This window comes from Elgaria multicarinata, chromosome 7 (genome assembly GCF_023053635.1).
Source record: "Elgaria multicarinata webbii isolate HBS135686 ecotype San Diego chromosome 7, rElgMul1.1.pri, whole genome shotgun sequence".
NCBI classification, from domain to species: domain Eukaryota; kingdom Metazoa; phylum Chordata; class Lepidosauria; order Squamata; family Anguidae; genus Elgaria; species Elgaria multicarinata.
In genome coordinates this window covers 80577677-80603547 of record NC_086177.1, presented here as the reverse complement: position 1 = coordinate 80603547, position 25871 = coordinate 80577677, and the positions used below count along the sequence as shown (strand labels likewise).

General features: G+C 40.5%; 1 protein-coding gene across 3 annotated transcripts in view; it reads right to left on the bottom strand.

Moving 5' to 3' along the window:
* The window catches only part of RALYL (RALY RNA binding protein like), a 147958-nt gene extending 122330 nt beyond the window's left edge, over nucleotides 1-25628 (bottom strand). For 2 of the 3 annotated variants that reach the window (XM_063129881.1, XM_063129880.1), the window contains exon 1: nucleotides 25370-25625. In XM_063129881.1, the coding sequence (XP_062985951.1) occupies nucleotides 25370-25625 (256 nt within the window). Of the gene's footprint in view, nucleotides 1-25369 lie in introns of all 3 variants that reach the window. The other variant, XM_063129883.1, reaches the window with a different exon arrangement.
* Between the last annotated feature and the right edge of the window lie 243 nt (nucleotides 25629-25871).

Genomic DNA, 25871 nt, shown 5'->3' with positions numbered 1-25871 from the left:
GTCAATTTCACATACGTTCATTCATAAGAATATCTTATCCCTGTATCTCCATCAATCCATTTTTGTTTTAGTTTAGAAAAAAAACTGTCAAAAATCTGCATCATTTATCACATTTCCCCGCAATATATGCATTTTACCCTTTTTACTCTAAAATATGCTTTTTTGTTTGCGTTCTATCCTAAAACATGCATTACTGTATGTATTTTAATCTAATGTACACATTTTTGAAATGCGAACTGCATAGCAAAATTTGGAGACATGTATAACTATGTCCCAATCCACCAATTAGCCCAGGAAGTGGGAATCAGGTTGGCTGGCTTAGAAATGCAGGCGGAATGGAGTCCTTGAACATCCCCCAGTTTATAGAGCAGCATTATCCCTGTGTATCTTTGGCTATCAAATGCCTGAGTAAAAAAAAGTATTACAATATTTCAAGAGCATAAACGTGCCTTTTGGGAGCACAGTACGTTCCATTTAATCAAATACTGCTCCTAGCATGGCCAGCCAGATGGTGCTCGAAGATCACAAAGCGGGTATGATGGATATATTTCCAGCGTCTGGTATTCAGACGTACACTGTCTCTGAACAAAGAGATTCAGTTTAGTTATCATTGTGTATCATAGCCATTAATAGTCCTGTCCTTCATGAATTCATCTCATTTTCAAAAGATAAGACATCAGATTGGTCTCTACTCTGGGGACATTATGGACCAGGAATGCTGTAGATGATGGAATAATTTGGGGAGTGGTGAACCGTTTTTTAAACTATTTGGTGGCATATCAAGCCACTGAATAACAGAATTGGGACAAGGATAAGAGAGACTGTGAGGATAGTTTAACACAAAGGGAGAACTTAAAATAAAAGAAATGACGTACCCTAACATTTTAATATTCCAATTACGTACATGCAGATGTGAGTGCATCTTGCATATCTCTTTGTGATGTTTTCTGTATGAAGAATACCGCTTTGTTTTAGCCGTTGCCCACTAGCAATGACTAATAACAGCTTGAACCAACAGGCAAAGCAAACACAACTCCCAGGCTAGTGTTATTTTGAGATGATCAGCGTCCTGCCTTTGCCAAGAGGGAACTAATTATTATGCAAAACTACTGTAGATGTAAGGCCCAGTAGGAATTGTTGCTTTATCAGTCTATCTTGAAAAGGAGCTAAAATAAGACTGCCCGAGTGGAACATGGGATATTTTAGAAACGGTTTATGCTAAGATGTTACAATCACCCCTTGCAGCTTTGCTATGAATAACCTTCCAAGCTTCTCATCCTCTGCATTTGACTGGAAACACTGTCACATTCATATCTTTGTTTTATAGAAATAGGGTCACAGTAGCATCACGACCAATAGAGCCTTCCGCTCAACAGGGGATCAACCCACATTGATGCAGTTTATTTGCCATCTAGTAAATGTGTGCTTCTGGACATTTTAAAATATTGGACTGATAAAAGTATGAATCTAATTTACAATACAATATATTTAGTGTATCTTGATCACTTTTCATTTGTTTATTGGGATTGCAATACCTGAATAAAAATTCAATTAAATAAAACATTTTGGTTTAACATGTTTTATTAAGGGCTTTCCATGTTCATTCAAGCCCCCAAATGCTGGGAAATTTCAGAAGCTGAACACCATGCCCTTAACAAACATGTTATTTAGGCATTATGGATATGGTAGGGTATTTTATGCTGTGGCTAATTCCAGCTTCACCGCTACCTTGAGCTGAATTGCTGATGACTCAGGCTTGTTCACAATAAGCTACAAGTTTGGCTTAGTGTGATGAACGAACATGGCCAATGTAATACAAAGCTTCTGTGATGTGCGGATTCTCTCTGGAAGTGGGCATACCCAAACACTAAAGGCCATGGAAAGGAACAGGGCTTTTGAATACCTTCTTCTTACACAGGTACTAATGGTGTTTTCTGTGCTGTTGGGGAAAGGTAAAAGGAGAGAAGGAAGGTTGTTTAATCAGCAAGACATTCTCTTTCAAAAGTACTGTGCAACATTCAAAAGAAAGGCTGCTTTAAGAGCAATGCATTGTCCTCAGTGCCCCTTCTCTTATTTTTAAGGGAAGGGCAGAAACCCAGAATATGCCTGTTCTGGGTGTGATGGTAGTCCCAGGATCAGGATCAGAGCCTACCCCTGGACCTGGGTTTTCTCATGGATAACTTGTTTGAGGCTAAGGGCTCATCTACACCAAGCAGGATATTCCACTATGAAAGCGGTATGAAAGAGGTATATAAAAGGCAGGAGCCACACTACTGCTTTACAGTGGTACTGAAGTGCACTGACGACTGTTGGGGCCCATTGACACATACCATATACCGCTTCCATACCACTATATCTTGCTTGGTGTGGCTCCTGCCTTTTATATACCACTTTCATAGTGCAATATCCTGCTTGGTGCAGATGAGCCCCCGAACACTTGTGAGTGCACTTCATTACTGCTATAAAGCGGAAGTGTGGCTCCCGCCTTTTATATACTGCTTTCATACCGCTTTTGTAGTGGAATATCCTGCTTGGTATAGATGAGCCCTTTGAGTGTGTTTTGTTACTTGCAGCTAGTGCACCAGCTGAATCCCCTTCCTGCAAACCAGGGCTACGTTATCATTGTCCTGGTAAGCTCCCAACTCAAGTACTGTACCTGCTAATACATGGCACTGGTCTTGAATTAGTTCAGAAACTTCAGTTGGTCCAGAATGCAGCAGTTAGGCCACAGGGAGGATTCAGCATCCATTCTGCAAATGTTTTACTGCTTACCAATTTGCTTCCACACTAAATGTGAGAAGAAAGATTTTTATATCTAAAGCACAATCTGGCATTGGCCCAAGATATCTGAGAAAGCACATACTTTGAACCTTCCCATGTATTCAGATTTAGTGTTGGCCTTATATTTATGAATTCCTTCCCAATTGCCATTTGCCAGGTCTGGGTGCTTAGGTCTTTTAGCTTCACATTCAAAACTATGGATTTGAACTTCAGGATATCCACTTGGCTTCATCTCTTCCTGGTTTCTGTTGCCTGACAAAGGGCTCATCTACACGAAGCAGGATATTCCACTATGAAAGCAGTATGAAGTGGTATATAAAAGGCAGGAGCCACACTACTGCTTTATAGAAGTATTGAACTGCACTGCAGGATCTACACTACTGCTTTATAGTGGTAATGAAGTGCACTGACAACTGTTGGGGCCCATGACACATCTACACCAAGCAGGATATAATACTATGAAAGTGGTATGAAAGCAGTATATGGTATGTGTCTTGGGTCCCAACAGCTGTCAGTGTACTTCAGTATGACTATAAAACAGTAGTGTGGCTCCTGCCTTTTATATACCACTTTCATACCGCTTTCACAGTGGAATATCTGCTTGATGTAGATGAGCCCAAAGTCTTCTTTATACAGGAAAGCATTTAACTTGTTGGGTTTTTCTGCATTATCTGTCTCAGTTTTTAGAGTTTCTATTAACTTACTATTTTTGCACTTGTTTTGGGATTTTTGTTTTAAGAGTGTTGCAAGCGGCCGTGAGCACAATGAACACAGTGGATGGGCATGGCAGAAATAGTGTGAAAGCAACAACCACAACCATCTATCCTGATTTTATCCAGACATGGAATGTTTACCATATTTGGGATATTATCTGTTTATCTTCTGAGTAGTATTTTGTAGATATTAGTGATATTGATAACTATTTTGAATTGTACTTATTAATGGCCATTTGCCCCTTTTACAGGTTGTAAAAATTGCAAAACGGCTAACAAACTATATAGATTAGGTCATCTTAAAATCATATATCTATATGATTTCAAGATGGCCTAAGTACAGGCAACATATTTCAGACTGACGTGCTCATTTCACCTCACTTTGCCTCAAACACTAAACTGTAGATAGACATGTCACTATTTTTCCTGTCATTTCTCCAAGCCTGATTAATGAGAAGGAACAGATGTCCAAGCCCATATCTATTGTGGCAGAGAGGCCCCTTTTGAGATTTACCTGTACGTTATGAACAAGCCTTCTTTGTGCCAGAGAGCCAGGACTAGAAAGAATACCCTTTTATTGACTGAGCTGTCTACCTACATCTTGCGCGGAAAACTCAACATCAGAGCTAGACTTGATTCAGAAACTATTAATAGACTTGCAGCAGTGTCTGAAAATGTACACAACGTGCAATTTTCATGACGTTCGAAAGACTTAAGAAGTATTCTACACAGAGACTGTGTTATATGAAAGAATGGGGTATGGCATTTTATTTTTTGCCTGCTTTCCCTTCTATCTAATTTGTCTCTATTTACATTTCATTTCATTTTTATTTATTTTCGGCATGGACTGCTAGTGATGGTGAAAATGTGAGCGATGAGGAGTAGTGGAAACATAGCCTACATAAACAGATTACACCTACCACCCATGACAGTGATTGCCACTAAATATTTATAATTCAAACATCAGTTGCATCCCCAACTCATTTAATAAAATAAATAAAATAAAAATAAATAAAATAAAATAAATTTACTTATTTTATTTGTTTGTTATATTTATATCCCACCTTTTCTTCTAAGGAGCCCAAGGTGGCATACATAATCCCAGTTCTCTCCATTTTATCTCACAACTGCCCCTGTGAGGTTTTATTTATTTATTTATTTAAATCATTTATATCCCGCCCTATATCATTAAGATCTCAGGGTGGCATACAGATAAATGCATACAGTATAAAACAATAAATATGCACAGTTAAAAACAAATTAAACCATGAACCAAGGTAAAACAATATATAATTTAAAGGCAGTAAAAGCAGTTAAAACAGTTAAAACAATGTGCCATCTTAGTGAATTTAACCATCAAAGGCTTTGTTAAAAAGCTATGTTTTCACTTGGCGCTGGAATAAAATCAGTGTTGGTGCCAGTCAGGCCTCCAAGGGGAGGGCATTCCACAGTCTGGGTGCCACAACAGGTATACTAGGCTGCAAATCTTTGACAGGCCCAAAGCTTCATGGCCAAGTGGGAAATTGTTCCTAGACCCAATCTCACATTCTAACCACTACATTACATTGGCTCAATGCCCAATACTCCAAGATTCCAAATAGAAGGCAGTGCTGCTGAATCCAGGGAACTGGTGGAAGGCTGCAATAGTGCGGTGGAGGGTGGGAGGAGCAGAAAGCTGGTGAATGGAAGGCTCAAGCACTCCTCCTTCAGGCTGTTACTTCTCCTCTAAAATCCCCTCCCTTGCTTTAGAACAAAAGAACATCCATGCTGGATCAGACCAACGGTCCATCTAGCCAAGCATTCTGTTCACACAGTAGCCAACCAGCTGTCACCCAGGCACCCACAGCAGGACACGAGCACAACAGCACCACCCCACCCATATTCCCCAGCAAATGGTGGAAATGGGCTTAGACTTAGGAAACCAGCAACTGAGCTACTCAGGTGTGTGACTAGACCATGTCTGCATGACACAACAACCCATTTCTTGTACTTATTAATGGGAGCGATCAGACAGTAGGAGCCAGTATGCTTGCTCATTCACTCCTGTTTGTTCACAACAACCCAGGTTTTTTTATATATAAAAAAGCCCACCCTAGTTCGTTGTGACATCCACATGTCTAACTGTCTATTCCTGCACTGAATAGTTTTTTCATTTGGTTTTTGTTTGTTTGTTCATAGCCTGCCTTTCCAAACAACAACAACAACAACAACAACAACAACAACAACTTGTAAAGAACTGTGAAGGCAAATAACAAAAGAACTGTAAAGGCAAGTAACAAAAATTGTAATGGCACATTCCAAATATGCAACTATACATTAAAACTCAATTACTAACAAAACTTGACTTCAAAACTATAATTACAGCCGTCACTCCTGCTGTTTCATCACTCTCTACTTCAATGGGAGTAGAAATACTCTGAACACCACCTATCTGACCCGGTTAAGCTGCCCCCTGGCTCAGGATACATTTTCAACTATTCACAATACCAAAACACAGAGAGTCATTGGTGAAGAAGAAATCACTGCTTTTCTATGAATTTATCTGAATTGCCAACCAGAAAGATAGCTGTCCTACAATTGCAATACCGAAGGAAAAGAATATCAGAACTATAATATATGTAATATGTATGTGTTAGTATCAGAGGGTGAGTATATGTAACTCCCAGTAACACTCAAATTCATTTCCAGGCCAGTTCAAAATAACCTTTGTTGCTGACAAATATTGTTGTTGTCGTTGTCGTCGTCCTCCTGCTCTTCTGTTCTTTGCTCTGGGCAATGGCTCAGACAAGGAGATACAGGGTGAGGACATCTAGAACAGGAGTTAATTGCAGGACCATGGAGAGCAGTTCTGGACTAGAGCACTAACAAATTACTTCATCACTTTGGGATTTACAGTCAGGCTGAGAGAGCTCCACCCCATCAGATGTTGCATTTGGCTGTTAAAGGGTCAGTGGCCTTCTCCAAGGGAGTGAAGACTCTAGCGATGAAGAGGCAGTTGGGGAATACTCCTCAGGGTCTCTCTGTTCACAAGAGGAGTTTAAGGTCCACTCCTATGAGTCAGTGGGCAGTGACACCACTTGTGTGTGTGTCATGTTGATAGGATATAAGATCTGTGGCAGGGAGCATAGGTTCAGAGGAACCACATTACAGCACCTCCTCGGAGTCACTGTCACAGAAGACTTCTGCCTCTGAGGGCTCCTGGTCCTGGGCCATGAGAATTACCAGAAGCAGAACTTGATAAAATCTTATTTCCCAGTGAATTTATTTGCCCTTGTTAGCCAGTTAAGGGGAACGTGGCCCAAAGAGTTAAGGGCTGTGCTGTGTTCCAGTCCTCCCTGCAACTGCAGGTTTGTTGATTGTCCTATCAGCCAGCTCTCAGGTCTCCAGATGCTGCTTTTAAATGACAGTTCGGAGCATAGTAAGACCTCCCTCATCCATGACTTAATTGTGGCATGTATAACTGAGGCCTGAGTGGGTGAGCACGAAGGAGTCAGACTCTCCCAGCTATGCCCACTGGGGTACTTAGTTCACCATCAGGTAGACCTGATGCTTGGGGAGGGGGGCTTGCTGTGGTCTATAGGAACTCCATCTCCATCTGCAAGCTTCCTGTCCAGGTGACTACTGGTCTGGAGTGTTTACACCTTGTGTTGGATCAGCAGAACAGATTAGGGAATCTGTTGGTGTACTGCCCACCCTGCTGCACAACAGACTCCCTAAGTGAGCTGACAGAGGTGTTCTCGAGTGTACTGCTGAGATACCCCAGAATGTTGGTTCTGGGGGATGTCAATATTCACGCTGAGGGCACTTTATCCGGAGCAGCTCAGGATTTCATGGTCTCCATGACAACCATGCGACTGTCCCAACATGCCAGTAGCCCAACGCATGTAGCAGGGCATAGTCTAGACCTTGGTTTTTTTGCAAATGGATATGGAGATGGTGATCTGAAAGTGGGGGACTTCACATCAGTCCCTTTCTCATGGTCAGATCACTGCTTGCTAGGGTTTAGACTGACAGCAGCTTTTCCCATCTGCAAGGGTGCGGCCCAATTAAGATGGCCTGCCCCCCCCCCCCCGGAGACTAATGGATCTGGATGGTTTCCAAAGGGCTCTGGGGCTGATAAGGCTGGCGTTTCTGTTGAAACCCTGGTTGATCTGTGGAATGCAGAAATGACCCAGGTGGTTGACATGATTGTTCCTGAGCACCCTCTCCTGAGTAGAGCTTGTACAGCTCCATGGTACACTACAGAGCTGAGAGCGATGAAACAAAATAGGAGATGGCTTGAGGGCAGATGAAGACAAACTCCTAGTGGATGCAATTAAACACTCATAATGCCTATAGTAAGGTATATTCAGGGGCAGTGAGGACAGCAAAAAAAACCCAATACCTTGCTGCCACTATCAAATCATCAATCTGCCGCCCAGCAGAGCTTTTCAGAGTTGTCCGGGGGCTATTAAAAGCCAGCCCCAAGGACATGGTAAAACCATCTGAGGCCCGCTGTAATGAATTTGCTAGGCACTTCCAGAATAAAATCTTTGGCATCCACCAGAGCTTAGACTCCAGTGTTATAGCAGGTGAATCAAGTGAGGTATCCAGAATACAGCCTTGTCCTGTTTTCTTGGATGAGTTTCAGTTGGTACAGCTTGAAAACATCAACAAGGAGTTTGGACAGGTTCGTGCAACCACTTCCGTATTGGATCCTTGCCTCTCTTGGCTAATCAAAGCTAGCAAGGATGGAACAGCTGGCTGGGCCAGGGGAGTGATTAATGCCTCTCTGTGAGAGGGTGTGGTCCTGGGCCATCTGAAAGAGGCGGTAGTGAGACCACTCCTGAAGAAATCTTACCTGGACCCAGAAAATCTTAATAACTATAGGCCAGTGGCAAATGTTCCATTCCTGGGTAAGGTCCTTAAGTAAGTGCTTACGGGCCAGCTCCAGACACTCTTGGATGAGACTGATTATCTGGATCCATTTCAGTTGCGTTTCAGGCCTGGTTTTGGCATGGAAAATAGCCTTGGTCATCCTGTATGATGACTTAGGTTGGGAGAAAGACAGGGGGAGTGTGACTCTGTTGATTCTCCTTGATCTCTCAGCAGCTTTTGATATCATTGACCATGATATCCTTCTGGGACTACTGGCTGAGTTGGGAGTGGGAGGTACTGCATTGCAGTGGTTCTGCTCCTACTTGGCGGTTTGGCCCCAGAAGGTGGTGCTTGAGGAACATTGCTCAGTCCCATGGATTCTCCAGTATGGGGTTCCGCTGGGGTCAGTCCTGTCCCCCATGCGGTTCAACATCTACATGAACCGTTGGGTGCGGTCATCTGGAGTTTTGGAGTGTGTTGTCATCAGTATGCTGATGACACACAGCTCTATTTCTCCTTTTCATCTTCAACAGGTGAGGCTGTGCATGTGCTGAACCAGTGGTTGGCTGAGACAATGGACTGGATGAGGGCTAATAAACTGAAACTCAACCCAGACAATTAGTGGATGGTTCTTCTGGCTGGATAGAGGGTGTTCAACCGGTTCTGGATGGGGTTGCACTCCCCCTGAAGGAGCAGGTTCATAGCTTGGGGGTTCTCCTAGAACCATCTCTGTCACTTGAGGCTCAGGTAACCTTGGTGGCACAGAATGCTTTCTACCAACTTGGTTTGGTGGCCCAGCTATGCCTCTATCTGGACAGGATAACCTGGCTTCAGTTGTCTATGCTCTGGTAACCTCCAAGTTAGATTACTGTAATGCTCTCTATGTGGGGCTGCCTTTGAAGATGGTTCAGAAGCTGCAGCTTGTGCAAAATGCAGTGGCCAGTTTAATAACCAGAACCAGAAGGTTAGAACACATAAGACCGACTCTGGCTCGCTTGCATTGGCTGCCTGTACATTTCCAAGCCTGATTCAAGGTGCTGGTTTTAACTTATAAAGCCTTACATAGCTTGAGACCACAATACCTGATGGAACACCTTTCCCAACATGAACCTACCCGTACACTGCGCTCAATATCTAAGGTCCTCCTCCAGGTGCCTACTCCGAGGAAAGCTCAGAGGATGGCAACAAGGGAGAGGGCCTTTTCAGTGCTGGCCCCCCAATTATGGAACAATCTCCCTGATGAGGCTCACCTGGCACAAACATTGTTATCTTTTCGGTGCTAGGTCAAGACTTTTCTTTTCTCCCAGCATTGAACAGCTTTCTAACCGACCTCATATCAATATCCATTTAAATGGATATTGTCTTTGTATATTATGTTCTTATGGTTTTAAAATTGTGTATATTATCAGTTTTATATTCTTACGAGTTTTAAAATATTGTATATTTGTTTTTCTTAAATGTACAATGTTTTTAATCTTTGTAAACAACCCAGAGAATTTTGGCTATGGGTGGGGCAGTATATAAAAGTAATAAATAAATAAATAATATATAACAACCCCATAGTTAAAATTATTTTTAATCTTTCAATTGCCTCTGTGCCTACTCAAGAAATACCTGTTTTGCTTGTTAATAAAATAATATACACTTACGGTGTTAACCTCACTTGGAAATCCTTTTAAATAAGTGGACAGTCATAATTAATTCATGTAGTTTTTAAAATTATATTAATCGAAATGAATTAATTCACTTTGTAGTTATGTGGATATGATATGTAATTTATGGGAATTGCTTAGTAATTTTGCAATTAAAATGGAATTATCATAAAATGTTACCTATCATCTGATTTTTTTGGTACATTATTTATGACATTTTAGCATAAATTACAGAGGGATTAGCGAAATTCTCAGATCAAAAGCACCATGTAAGCAGAAATACTCACACAATGAAATGCTAATTAGTTTCTAGCGAACAGCATTCAGAGATACAAATACTCTGACAGTAAGTTTCAGAACTGAAGCAGATGCAAAAACACCTGAAAGAATCTAATCCACATCACTACTAAATCAAATCATACTTAAACACTTCTCTCAAAAACAGTTTCCATTAGGAAAAATAATAACTCAGTTCAGATTAAATAGATGCTAGTAAGCTAGTAGTGTCCAACCTATAGATTCCAGGTATATTAATTCTGTGTATATATTAGGTTTATATTTATAGACATACTAGTGAAGTCCTATGCTTTCTCTTGTCATGGTCTGTCCCAAGAATTGTCTAGTATCTGTATTCATAATCCACAATGCCAGCATTCTCCCGCTTTGTTCCCAACATACAAAATAATGGGGCTATGTAAACTTGGTCTGCCCCACCCTGATCTGCTCTTTTTTGCATGTGAAGACAGCATAATATGAAATAAATTTTGCCAAGGTACTTTACTTAAACCTATTTCAAAGGCTACATTAGGCATTATTCCTGGCAACTAAACTCTGAGCTATGGATTCAGCATTACTCAAAGAATTTGCCCATAATATCAGACAAGCTACGAACAATTATTATAAAACTCCTATGCTGATAACAAACCAAAAAAACTGAAGTAAAAATAAACCATGAATTTCAAGGCACTACCTCAAGAACGTATCAACTGAAAGAAATGCGAGATTGCGATCAGCATCTTTTCAAGAAAAAGCTATGTTCTCCCACGTGAAATGTCAAAGAGAGAGCTAAACAACTGTTGCTCATTGTGAAACATGAATTGTTAACTAATGCTGCACAATCAGAAATCTGCTTTGTTCTGTACAAAGCTTACAGTCCTAATCATCAATGCTATATCAGTACAATTTGTATGAGTTTTTATAGGCTGCAAATATAATAAAGCTTTAATAAAGGCATAAAGATGGGGAATTGTGTGGAAGTTGCAGACATTTGAAATAAATAATATCTTATCTCAGCTGTACAACTGTAGCATTTCTTACATATAAAACTCACAGCTGTGAGGACAAAAGATTAGAAACAGGTAGACAATGCAGTTTTGGCAAAACTTTTTACAAAATGAATAGGGTTTGGCCATGCACCCAATACTCTGGAAGCCCTAGCAACTTTTGCTATTTTAAAGACAAACAGGAACAATTTGTCCAGTGTCACATCACAGAGGAATACAGAAGTCAGAGACTTTCATAAATCCAAGTATTCTGGCTTAACGTAAGGGTTATATCTGTATTGGCTGTACTTTGAATGAGGCTCTGAGAAATTCAAGATGAGAATCAATCTGGGCCAGGGATCCCCAATCTTTTGAGGCTGGTGGATAGATTTTAGATTTCTGAAAGAATGCTGTGCATGGTCTCACAAAATGGCTGCCACTGGCAGCTTTGACAAAACACAGGACACCCACTTCCCAAGGGCGAATTTGTGAGGTGAAAAGTAGCATGCCCAAAAACCAAGGTACGTGGCAGAAGTGTGGTCTGAGCAACAAAACATAAAACCACTCTTCTGAAGTCACACTTGTTCTGTTCCAGAAACCATTTCACAGAAGGTATACTGATGAGTCTGAGGGACATATAACTTGGCTATGAAACTGAGTACAAAGCAAAGTTGGAGTCTGAGCCCCAGATGCAAATCACATATTTGCTCCCACAAAAGGGGGGGGGCGCAAAACACTGTTTCACAGAAGGCAAACTGGTGATGCTCAGATAAACACTCACACTAGGCATTGCAAAAGAAGTAGTATAGGAATTTGCAACTGTAGGCGGTAAAGTGAAATCCAGCCCTTGGGAGGAGAATGAGTGCCCTCCCACTGTCAGGCCAGAGACGAGCAAGGTGTGTGGAGAGAGAGAGAGAGAGAGAGAGAGAGAGAGAGAGAGAGAGAGAGAGAGAGAGGTTGCTGAGGACCAGAACCTGTTGACATTCTGCTTTGGGGAGATGCCCTACCACACCCATCTGCTCCTCAAAAGAAGCTGTCATGTAAAATGAATTCAGGTAACTACTTGGTTAATTAGCGTTTCAGAAGCTCATGGGATCCCTGAGTTTTGGTTTAATATGTCTGCACAACTACCATGTGTACAAAAGTTGAAGCAACCCACTGGGGGCAGTTATATAAGAACAGCTAGGAATTGGCTATAATGATTTTAATTTTGGCACTTATGGCAATATGCTTTACTCACAGAATGTTTTCTTCTTGTTCATTTTCTGAGCTTACCAAGAGCATTCCCTGCTGAGATGGATAGGTCAGATCACTTATTATTATTATTATTATTATTATTATTATTATTTATTTATATAGCACCATTAATGTACATACTTATGTCCCATGTATACTAGGAATGCATGGATTGTGTAAAATCTGTTCGTCTGTGTTTTGTGGATTGCGCAGTCTCGTTTGTACCAGCATCCATTCATAGATAGATTCAATTATTCCCCATTATGAGTATAAAATATGCAAAAATATTCATAACGAAATTTGCAACCATTTACGTAATTTATGTTAGTACAAAACATTTAAACGTGCTGTCTCCCATTCCATTTGTAAATTTTGGGAAAGTAAAAAAACAAAAACAAAAAATTCCAAATGTCCGTGGAATCCGTGTGACCTGGTGAAGCTGCTCTGCAGCGGATTCCGGTCGGATGATTAGAAATCCAAACTCATTTTAGTCCATCTCAAATTTCTGCAGTTATCCCTAATGTAAACCCGGCTCAATTTTTACCTTGCCTCATATTTACTACTCAGCAAGTTGGGATGTCTTGGGGCTGATAGCACGACATGTGAACATTGCCCAATACTCAAAACAGTTTAAATATTTAAATGCAAAACCAGTGAAGTCCCAAGAAAAATCAAATCCTTCCTTCATGCTCACACCATCGTGTACAGATGGTGACTACTTCCCAAGCAACTGCTACAATAAATAAAGCCCATAAGTGGCGTGACGGGCAGCCCCTTTCCCCCTCCAGCCTGGCAAATAGCTGCTTGGCAGGCTTTAAATATAAGTCCTGCAGAGTAACAGCTTTTAGTATGGAGGGAAAATGCTGAGCAGCAGTCAATTTCCAGACTAAATGAGACATAAAGGTCACAAGGAATGGGAAAATAGTAAAGCTGCTTTTACCTAAATAAATAAAGATCTGAATCAACCATAATCAAGGGACATGTTGTGCAGCTTCACAGCTGCATTAACTAGCTCCTCCACAGATTACCCCAGAAAGGTATTTGCTGCAACCCTAATGACTGCCATTATTTTCTCCCAATCATGTCTTTCCCTGACCCCCAAAGTTTTTAAAGTCCGAATTTCCATTTAATATAAAAAAAGCATATTCAAAACTCCCCTCAACACGGTGGTAGCCTAATCCCCTGTAGCACATATTGAGAAATGACTACATTAAGTGGAAGGCGTGAGCTACAAATCCTGTGAAAAACATGTGACTAAATTTTAAGAGAGATAATTCTGAACCATTACTTTTCAACAGCCAGACAATGTGCTGTCATTGAGTTACTTTTCTGAATTCCTTGGTGTTTCAGCATTGTTAAAGCCCGACAACAATTACTAGCAGCAAATTCTAATTTCATCTCGCTTGCCTAATTAGGAATAACACCTCAATACTAAATGCAAATCTGGGCTACATATTGGCAGGGGGCAGCAGGGGAACTCATTAGGTCCGATGCATTCAGATTTAAATCCAAGTACAACGCAGGTTGTAATCCAGATTGTGGAATATTTCTATTTAAATCTTCTCAAATGCCAATGTAAAACACATTTCTTTCAGATTTCACTTATTTTCAGCAGAGAATTAATGGGTATATTAATTAATCAGCATTTCATCTTAACTGGGCTGAAGATTGAAGTCTTGCTCATAACACAAGTGAAGTACATGCTTAAGGTTCTAATGAACTCAGCTGAATTCTCATATTAGCAACTACTGGAGTTTTGGTACTGACTTCTACCAACTTTTGAGCAATGCTGGAGTACAGATGGTACTCCAGCATTGATCAAGTATGATCATGGTTGCTCCTCCCTTCCCTCCTGTGTGACATGAAGCATCTGCTTCCTGGTTTAAACCCATAATTTATTACTATGTTTGAGTCAGGTCAAACTTTATCTTTAGAACATGGTTTTCTGAAACAAGCTAAGATCAAACTATGATTTCTTCCTAGCAGCAGTGGTGGCTTAAGCAGTGGAGAGATTATTATGTTAATTGTTCATTCCCCAGGCCGTAGACATTCTTTTAAATATTCTGTTCTGCTGTATAATTTCATATGGGGTTAAAGTGCTTGAATGTAAGCATAAAATTGCAGCGTGGACAAAACTAGTCCTCTATTCCTAATACTGAATAGTCTAGATCAGTGGTTCCCAAACCTTTTCAGGTAACCACCCCCTTGGTTCCACAAACTCATGCCTAGTGCCCCCTACCCTACACTATAAAAATCATTATTCAGAATAGCGGTTTTCAACGACCCACTAAGGAAGATAATAACAATAAAATTCAAAACAGTAACAATTAATTGAATATTTATTCAAAATCCGAAGCACCCACTGCAGGCTTGCCAAGGGAGGGAGGAAAAAGAGAGCGAACGCCTCTGTTTTGCAGCCGGCGTGGCGGGGCACACCAAGCACGGTATGTCTCTTCATTAGCATTTTGGTGCTTTTGAAACATTTCAATTCACCGTTAAAAGGACTCTTCTTAAATGGTATTAATACATGTGTGGATTCTTCCCCTATATGGCTTGGGACCAAACTACCTTCTTCCATAAAAATGTCCCTGGGTTTTAAGACCTTCTGGAGAGGCGCTTCTTGGAAAAGACCACCTCGAGCGCCCCCCTGCCGCCGCTTTGCCTTTTAGCATCCCCTTGCCTCTTAGCGCCCCCTATGCAATCCCACTGCCCCCAAGGGGGCAGTACTGCCCACTTTGGGAACCACTGGTCTAGATTCTTCTACAGAGATCATGTCTCTCTGTGTGCTTGGACCCCTCTCCCTGGAGTTTGTGCAAGGTCCTCCCTTCACACATATGCATCTGCTAATAATAGAGTGTTTAGTTCAGGGGCGTTGAAACATTTTCAGCCCCTTGGGCCAAATACCATTACATAGAAGCTATTAAGGGCTGCATTCCAGTGGTGGGTGGTGCCAAAATATGGGAGGGGGGAAGTACCAGCATATTTCATCTTAATGCTTTTACTGCAAGTAACCGAGGTGTAGGAGATGGTTTCAACCTTTTATAATGGAGGGGGAAACTACACAATTGTTGGGAAACCAACAAGAGATCAGCGGAAAGGGAATGAGGCCAGGAAAAAGGGGGAAGCATCATCTGGGGAGTCTCCAGGAGCTTGGGGCTTGAGTTCCACACCCCTGCTTTAATGCATCTTGCTGCCATTTGTGCAAACCTATCACTGCCATCATGAGGGAAGAAGACAGACAACATTATAATAATTGCCTAAAGGTTACACAAAGCTGCTTTCTCATTGCAGGGAATCCACCGCTTCATATATTGCTCGCTCCTGTAATGTGACCGCCATATTAGTGTGGCACTCACTAATCTATTCCTGCATATAGCCACAAAAAAAAAAAAAGGTGAAACAAAACTGCAGTGCCCTTTCCTAAAACGTAGCTTGTAGACCGGCCTGCAAGTCCTGCAGCCCATGCATAATTCTGTTTCAGCAAACTTCTCTGTTGACGTCAACTTTGTAAAGCTCGATTAAAGCATTGGCTCCAACTGACTCCAGGGGCCTCTGGATCTGGCATTCTACATTTGTATTCCTTACCACACAGTGTGCAATTTCTGAGGGAACAAGCATGAAATTACAATAAAAAACATGACATTGCTGGTTCCTGAATTTCGGCACCGTTCCAATTAACTGAACGTGAATCATAACAGAAAGAGGCTCTTCAAACTTAAGCTCTGTGCTAAGCATAGCGGCTCCATGAGCATGGTTTTAAAGTCTGCTTCCAACACAGTTGTCATTAATTTAGTGAACATTCTAGGATTATAAAACTACACCTCTTTTGATATGCTTGATATGCTTTCTAAAAATGTATCAAGTAGGTGTCATTGCTGCTTTTCATTTTGGGTAGTGATGATGGCAAATAGAAATGTAAACACTTGAATTTGGGAGAGGGGAAGAGATGTAGATTTCCATTACTGACTGATACTGGCACAATATATTATACTGAATTATATGTAAAACTAGATAATTTTGAAATTTAGGTGGTAGTAATTGTAGATCTGAAACAAAATACAAGATGCTGTCTAATCTGGTTTGCAGTTCTCTTTTCATACCAATAGAATGACGACAATGGTGTGCAATGCTTCTGAGCGAAACTTTATTTTATCCAGCTTTGTTACAAAATAGAGTCAAATCTAAACACAATTTAAATAAGTATTACCAAAAAGAAGAGCAAAGCCAAATTTTAAAAAGCTATATTTAAGGCCAGATTCTGCCCTAACTTTTACTTCAGTACTGTGAAAGTTGTGATGAACTATTTCATAAATCATACTCTGATATTCTGATTCTCCCTCTCATCTGTATTTATATAAATTTTATATCCTTTTTTTATATAGAAAGATTCCCCATAAAACATCGTACAATTTTGAATGTAAAGTCCTTCTCAGATCCTTTCATATAAATACAAGCGGTGGCTTTCAAACTTCCAGTTCTTGGAAAATATTTTTATATCAACTGCGACCATGGAGAAGGACCACCATGGACATGGAGCATGGAAGCCCTGCACACTGTTGAGTATTCTGGAACAGGACTATTGGCCTCATTTTTGTCTCAAATCTGAAGAGTTTAAGATAATTCTGAAAAACGCCTTCTAAAGTTATGAAAGGATTAGCCTAATGACTAATACACTTCATGTTTAGTGAATGTGTTGCCAAAATGATAGATACACACCAATACATTTAAGGAATGTGAGGAGGGGGGAATATTGTTCATTGTTTGTGCCCCCTCATTAAAATGTTCGTAGTAATTCTTTCAAGAAAAGAAAGATTTATTTATTTATTTATGCATTTTTATGCTGCCATTCAGCCAAAAAAGGCTCTCACGGCGGCTTACAAAAGTATTTCTTGACAGTCCCTGCCCACAGGCTTACAATCTAAAAGACATGACACAAAAGGAAAGGGGATTGGGAGGGAGGGAGGAGGAGGGGATATTGTCATTTCAGCCTGAAGAGGAGGAGACCTGACTGCAGTAATGGGCTTCAAATTCTAAGTCTTGTTATTAGAGTTGGACTGATATTTTTTCATGTAGAACATTTCCCCTTGGGGAATACTAAGCAGTGAGCAGCCAGGTATGCCACAATCACTGAGGTCCTCAGAATTAGTACCAGCCCTGGACCAATCATTTTTTCCAAGCTAGATGAAAAGGGAATAGCTTAGGACAACAGAAAGACAGTACAGCACACTTCTCATAAATCGGGGTGAGTTGCACAGGGTCAATGGGCTGCATGGATGCCCCCCCCCTTTTTTGGCTTTTTCTGCATCTCCTGCAAGGCAGCCTGGACCATTTGACTTTCCTCTTCTGTTAAGGGAAATAAGACACAGCTTGCTATTGAAATTCAGCTGCACAGCAACAGAACAGGGGAAAATCAGCCCTCTTTTGCTGCCACACGGTCAAATTTTAGTGGCAATTTTGTCTGTGTAGCAGTGTCAGGGCACAGGGTGCTTCTCTGGTGGGTTCTTGGGTGAGAATTGGCCCCCAGACAACTGGATGTTGCCCATGCCTGCCCTAAAGCATTAAACTGTCCAGAGTTGATGTTGCAGCAACAGATGTGAGTAAGGGATATTAGAAAAGATACTCATATCATAGAATTGGGAGGGGACCCAGGGGGCACATAGCTGGGTACAAGTAAAAGTGCACCTGAGCTTAGTGCAGGGATCCGGAAGGAACTTGTGGCTCCTGAGGTGTTGTTGGACTCCAACTACCATTGTCCTCTGCCTTTAGCTATCCTGGTTAAGGCTGATGGGAACTGCTGTCCAACAACATCTGGAGAGCTATACATATCCTACATTTTTTTAAAAAAAAAATAGAATTAAAAAAAAATCCATACAAATTTATAAACTGGATGCACTAGTAGTGATGTTGTGTTTTCTTTGGAGTCACTCCGCCACAGCAATGCACCCACCAGCCTGCAACTCATAAACATTTCCAGATTTGTTTAAATCACCTTTCCTTGATTCATGAGTCTCAAGAATAGCTCAAACTTCTCAACCCACCACTATTTGCAAATACAAACCTAAAGTACTTCAAATAGTGGCGTTTTGTAGATAATTGTTTGATATATGTATCTATAAATGAAAGAATCAGACGGGCTTCTTTCCCTGCAACAATGGCATGCCCATTATACAGAGAACCCTCCTTCATTATCTTTGCATAGTTATTTACCCGCAGAGGCAGGATAGGCACTAGAGCCAAGTGGCAGTAAGTGGAGAGTCATTCCCATCGCTCTTCAGCAGTAATTGTCCGTGCAAAGCAAACCCTGTGTATGTTTCTCAGTTTGACAACAACACATTACACTTTCTCCAAATCAGCTAAAGGAAAATGGCAGGCTTTGATTCATGATATATTCTGCACATGCCAGTAATACACTCGGCAAATATAGAACTAATAAATCAATTGCACAAGGAGCCAAGATACCAGGTGGTTCATGGTTCTCATGGGGCTATACAAGAAGTTATGGATATCTTCTGCTGACTCAGGATCTTAACTATTTTAGCACCATTTATTTGGCAGCTAGTTGTCACTTCCCAAACACTATTCAGAAGTGTTTTCATTTTTTACTTATCAAAACATTTAGCAAGTAGTTCTTTTTAATATTATGCCATGACTGTATATTATGGACTAAATCACCGCACACAGTGTGCACATTTGCTACTTACAGACATAGAGCTTCTTTGAACACCAATTTCTGATGAACCTCTGAGAGGTTCATCAGAAGAGTGTTTTATCGCCCACCCGCTACTGCCCATTCACAAATGTGTGCACATCCTTTAGATGTCATCTTCCACCTCCCGCGTTGTTCCCACTCCTTCTACTTGTTTTTCCGTAGCAAAATAGAACCCTTTTATTCCTACTTTTTTTTTTTTTTAAAAAAAAAAAGATGGAACGTGCCGCCATTTCCTGCTGTGTGCAGGAAAAGTGGTGCATTTAAAACAGCCTCTGAATGGGCCATGTGGACTTTGTTGACTTTTTCTTTCCCCTCTGGGAAGAATGAGGAAGTGCAGGGAAGTGATAGTAAGGAATGTTATTATAGTTAGCAGTGGAGTTCCTTCTCAATGTGAAGCATAAGAACCAGAGTTAGTGTAACATTGCAACTACAGAAATTAACAAGTCTTACCCAATTTGCCACCCTCCAGGCTACTTATTTCCCAAGAAATGGAAAGGTAAACATCTCTATCATTATTGAATCTATTCCTCAACTCAAACACAAACAGGTAAAATAAGAAAACCTCTATATGCTGTCAGGCACCTAGAATGCAAACAAGTTCAGTATTGATCTGCTCCAGAAAACGTTTGAGACTAAACCCTAAAACACCACCATGGTGGGGCGAAGCTTTTGCTTTTCTATGAATTTGTTCTTCTTGGGGTAACAAGTTCTAATTTAAAGTTCTTTGAACAGAAGCTGCATAGACAGCAAAGCTTAGCGAAATATTGGAGTGTATTACAGAAAGACAAGAAAAACAGGGGCCATCTGACTTCCTTGGAATCAAAGTATTAAATAGACAGAGCTTTCACCTTTTACTTGGAATAAGTCAGTATGTCTCTGATCTGCCATAATTCAGTCTCTGCTTCGCCATTATGGATATGTCTGGAGGTCACTTTGCCTCAGATCTCAACTATAATATAGGAATAACTGTAATCTACCTTATGCAAAGGCTATGAGATCAGAAATGATAATGGACACCCCAACCCCAATTATGGTTAAACATAGCCAGTTTTTCTCAGAAAAACAACTTTCAGAATGTACAATGTGGGAGCTTGCACTGTTTATATTTTAAATTGCAAAACTTACAAGAGAGGAATGCCAGGCCTATTATGTTATCTTAGACGTTCCCTGCAAAAGGTATGCAGTTTTACTGGCACTTTAAAGATGTGACTTGTTAGTAATCTTTGCAAAATTGACAAGAGGCAGCTAGGTTAGGAGAATCCCTTTTAGTGATATGGCCAAGGCCAATTAAATAAAGGCCTAATCTACACCAAGCAGGAGGCACACTACTGCTTTTTAGCTGTATTGAAGTACACTGACAACTGTTGGGGCCCATTGACACATAACATATACCACTTTCATATTGCTATATCCTGCTTGGTGTGGCTCCAGCCTTTTATATACCGCTTTCATAGTGCTTGGTGTAGATTAGGCCAAAGTTTGCAGGGAAGCCAAAACTGAACACTTAGGGCCTTATATCTGAGCAAACAGTCCACAGTCTATGCAGACAAGGGCCAGATCTACATCAAGCATAATATAACACTATGAAAGCGGTTTGAAAACGGTACACGGAATGTGTCATGGGCCCCAATAGTTGTCAGTGCACTTTAAAACTGTTATAAAGCAGTAGTGTAGATCCTGCCAATAACATAATTTCTAGAGAAGAAGGTAGGCTTCAAAGCAGTCTTAAATCCCTGGCATCTCATTTTGACTGAAGTCAGGAAATCTTGCCAGAGGAAAAGGGAAAAGCAACTCATGATGGAAAGTGATAACATGAATCTACCTTTACTTAGTTTTATCCTTCATGCATGTATATGGCTATAGCTATAACCAGCTGATTGCTACTGAAGGAAGAAAGTGTTTCATAGTGCAACCCTATAAATCTCTGCTCAAAAGTAAGCCCAATTTACATCACTTGGGTTTGCTTTCTGGAAAGTGTGGCTCCATTCTGTTCAGCAAGGCAGAGGCATGCCCCATTTAGTTTGATGGATTTGCTCCCAGATAGGTGTATACAGCACATGTGAAGAACTCCTGTAGCCTTTGTCTGTTCTTTGTGTGGCCCACAGAGCCCTGGGATGCTGAGTGGCGGCCAGTCTTTGTCAGGATTGTGTGTGTGTGTGTGTGTGTGTGTGTGTGTGTGTGTCTGAGATTACAGTCCCCCCCCCCAGCAATCCCACGTGATCTCATTCAAGATACCTAATAGCAGTGAGGAAGCATCCATTTTGAACGGAATCAGAGAGGGTGGAGGAGGCTTTTTGCTTAATTCACCATGGTTAAAGCTGTGGTTTAAAGTGACTTTTGAACACAGCCCAGCTTTCTGGCTTAACCACCATGGGCAAAGCCATGGTTTAAGGTGTTTTCTGAATGGGGCCAATGTTGCCCAAGGGTGCCACAAAAATCTGAACTGATTCTGCTCTCACATGGTTAAATATTCTAGTCCTAGTGATTTCAATGATATTTAGGCATACCTAGCTTATGGCAGATTGCTCCCTATGATGGCATAGGTCGAGGGAAATAGTGAGAAGGAAGTAAGGGCAACTGTGTTAAATAAATAAATAAACAGAAACAACCTCCATGACTCGGCTGTGAATGATTTTATTGTAAATTCCCACACCCATGACTGCAAAGATCTCTGCCTGCATTAATTTAAATGGAGGAAGTTATTAAAAACAACAATTCTATAGAGATGTATGTATACATCTCCCCACCAAAATCTAGTTTAGCCTGGTTTAGACAGTTGGTGGGAAGCACACAATCACCTGTGGGGCTGTTGGAAGGCTCATAGCCCAGTGAGCTATGTTGAAGTACCAGCTGTATAAAATGGCCACTGCAATTTCAACTATTTTCTTAATGGTTTAGATGCTACATTTTGGTGTATAATATCCAAGTTTTGTGTTTTGTTGTTATGCAAGCTGAGTACTTCTGGATAGGTTGGTTTATAAATTGAATCGATTAATTAACCTATTTATTCATTATATCATCAACCACCACCTTAAGTGGACTCAGAGAAGCTAATAAGTGCTTTAGATTGCTTTTTAAAGATTTTGTAAATAGGCTATTTAGGATTACTTTAACAACAAAGCATACATATTTGGCTTCCTTGCTAGTACGGAAACAATTTTGCACAGAGGACCCATCTCCTTCCTTTCAGAAATGAGAAAACAACCATTATAAACATGTGACATTGCTAATGCTGTCTCGGAGACTCAGGCTGTAGTGATGAATTGATTCACCCTGGAGATTACAGACTCTGTAAACACGGTTGGAATGTTTCACTTCCATGAGCCACTACAAGCTCAAGACACTAAAAACAAGTGTTTGGGGCAGGGGCACAAGATGTGAAAAGGGGGGAAATGGCTGTATTGCCACATCAATTCAGTTTACGACAGAGGTATATGTTGAACTCTTGCTAAAGGTATTCTTTATTACCTACTCCACACGTCGTATGTTTTCTGAGGTTGTCATGATTTAGGAAGCTCCCGCAGGGCTCCTGTACTTCCCTAGAGGTTGTGCAATAGAGTGCATTGTCCAAAATAATTATCTGTAGCCACCATTTTACTTGCGGCTATATGTCAGCCTGTGCTCACTAGGTACTTTGTGACTGTGTCTAATTTGGACCTGAAGGCAAGCGGACGTGAATAATACTTACAGAGACAAAACCGGATGGAAACCACAGTGGAACTAATTTATTAGTTTTAGAAGACATCAGCCAAAGGAGCAGTAGACAGCCCTTTGTTACTCCTAGCTAGTACTTGCGTGTTTTTGATGTTGGATTTCTTTTACAACAAGTAATGAATACTGTATATTAAAGGATTCCCACAAAAAGTTAAACCTCATATTCTTCACTTAGGAAATCAGTTTTAAATTCTGATGATCTTGCATCAGTGTAATAGGTTATCACCTGATTTACAACAATATAAAAATGGTGCAAATCAAGACATAAAATAAGGGCAGGGAGGGAGCACAATCTTACAGTATAGTAGGATAGTTGATTCCTCATAAATTGGGACAACCTGGTGGGAATAGGAGATAATTTATCTGCAGAAATAGTAATAAATGCAGTGGTAAATGAACTTGATTACCAGAGAGAACTCTGAGATCCTGTTGCTGTATCCAGCACAATTTAATAGTATTCCAGTAACAAAAATCTCAATCAACGAACTCTATAGATGAAGATATCTGTCATACCTTGAACATGGATGACCATTTGCAAAGTGGTAATTTAAACACAATGTACCCTTTGGCAAATGGTCTGTATTCACCCTTAATTAATATGCATTTCTAGTGACAAATTGAATTTTTTAAAAAATTACTACTCACATACTATTTTCAATAGGCATACAGAGAATTTTGCATCCAATAACTGAGTCAAGGAAAAATCCCTGTATTATAAACTAGTAAATAATATCCCCAAAGTACATATGGTAGCAAGAAAATAGTGGCTTATCCAACACTACCAGTGAGTTCATGTCTGGGATGAGATCTGAGCAAGGGGTGTACAGCTTCTAGTGCACGTTCCTAATTATTCTGCTTGTTCAGAAAGCCTAACTCAACTTGTTAGCTTGTGGTTTATTTTAAATATAAATTATATTATTTATTTATTTACAAAATGTGTATACTGCTCTATATCTGAAACAGATTCTGGAGCAGCGAACATAAGAATTAAAACAGTAAAAGATACAAAAATTAAAACACCATTATTATATTAAAAAACACAGAATGTCAAGTGGAGCATGTGCAGTGGGACGGTGGGGAAGGTTTCCCACCCCCACCCACCCAAAAAATCCTCAGCTATGGAAGTTTCCCGAATCAGGTCTCCGCACAAGCGCAGAGCCCATATGTGTGATGCCATGAAGAAGAACCTTGGCTGTCAGTCAATGAATGCTTCTTGGAATAAGACTATTTTTAGGAAGTGGTGAAAACAATACAGTTTTGGTACCTGCCTGCCCTCCAGGAACAGGGAGTTCCACAGAAAGGGGGTCACCACACTGAAGGCTCTTCTCCTGGTAGACTCCAATCAGGCCATAGGTCCACGTGGAGCCACCACGAGCATGCCCTCTGACAACCTCAGTGACCGGGCAGGTTGGTAAGTGAGAATATACAACAGATATAAGGTTACTGCAAACAGGCTGCTACACACTGATAGACAAGTAACAACACAGAACTCCCCAGTTTCCCTACAATTGCTGTAACAGACATTCAGGTAAATTTATGGTTTCTGGGCAGCAAACTAGCACAGTAATGCCTACAGCACTTCATAATTCCTGGATGAATTTTTCAGGGCAGCAGACTGGATGGAGCTTTGTGAATCAAGTCCTTGATGGCCATATTTCATTTTACATAATTACATTACACCTTGCATATTATTTTTTTGCGAGTTACTGGATCCTCCCACCCAACATACTAAAATGAAAGCTTGTGTCAGCAACAGAGAAGTGTGTACAATTTGTACAAATATTTACAAACTAGAAGGAGTTGTTAAGTTTAGGTAACACTCAATTCTCTATCTCCAGTGAGCACACGGGAGTTGCAATGAATACTCAGAGATACACTGGGCTGCCATCTTCCTGAATTGGAAATATTCCTTGTCCAAAACTATAATTTGGCACAACAAGAATGAGACATAGTGAGCACTGGGTCTCATGCTCTTCCCCACCCACTCTTCTTCGGTGCAGATGCAAAAGCACTTGGAAGCTTTTGCTTCCAATTTCTGTTAACCACAGTTTAGTGTGTCATCCAAACCCAAAAGAGTGGTTAATGATAACTATGCTATGTTTAAACAAGTCAGCTTCATAACCCATGTGTGTGTGAGGTGTATTTTAGGTATGTGGACTTAAGTGTCCTTATTAAACACACATATGAAATACATGTGTGTTCTTTAACCTCTGATGAAAGAACCAAGTATTTATGTAAACCTATGTTCATTCATGGAAGCTAAGTTTTTCCTAATTTCTGATCACTATTAGAACAGAGTAAACAGACCTACTAAAAGCACAACAGTAAATATGTAATTGCTTTTATTCAAATGGATGCAGCACCAGGTATAGGCAGTAAGAAAAGTGATTGTACGAGGAATTAGCAATAAATGAAAATATGACTTAACATGTGAATGATACTCACCAAGTGGTTGTCCTGCAATGATCCTGGCATTCTCTCCTGCCACAGCAGCCCTCGCATGCCTTTCACTCATGTACTGTACAAATGCATAACCTTTGTGCACTGAACAGCCGACAATTTTTCCGTACTTTGCAAAGATCGCCTCTATGTCACCCTTTTTGACAATGGCTGTGTTAAGATTGCCAATGAAGACTCTGGAGTTGATGGATTTGGGGTCATTCTTATTGGTGACATTACTGGTCTGTGTTTTGCCGGTCATCGTTGGTTGACTTGGCTTCAGCCTTAAAACAAGATGACAAACGTTTATGTTTAGTTGCATATATTCACTTCAGGTCAGGTATATCATGTGATATAACAACTACTAAATTGATCTAAAAAGAAAATCATGAGAACTATATAGTTTAATGATGACTAACAATAAGAAAAGTGCAGTGATTTTTAAAGAATATTATCAGAAACCAATTTTAAATCCTATATTTCTACGCATTTAAAATATACTCATAAT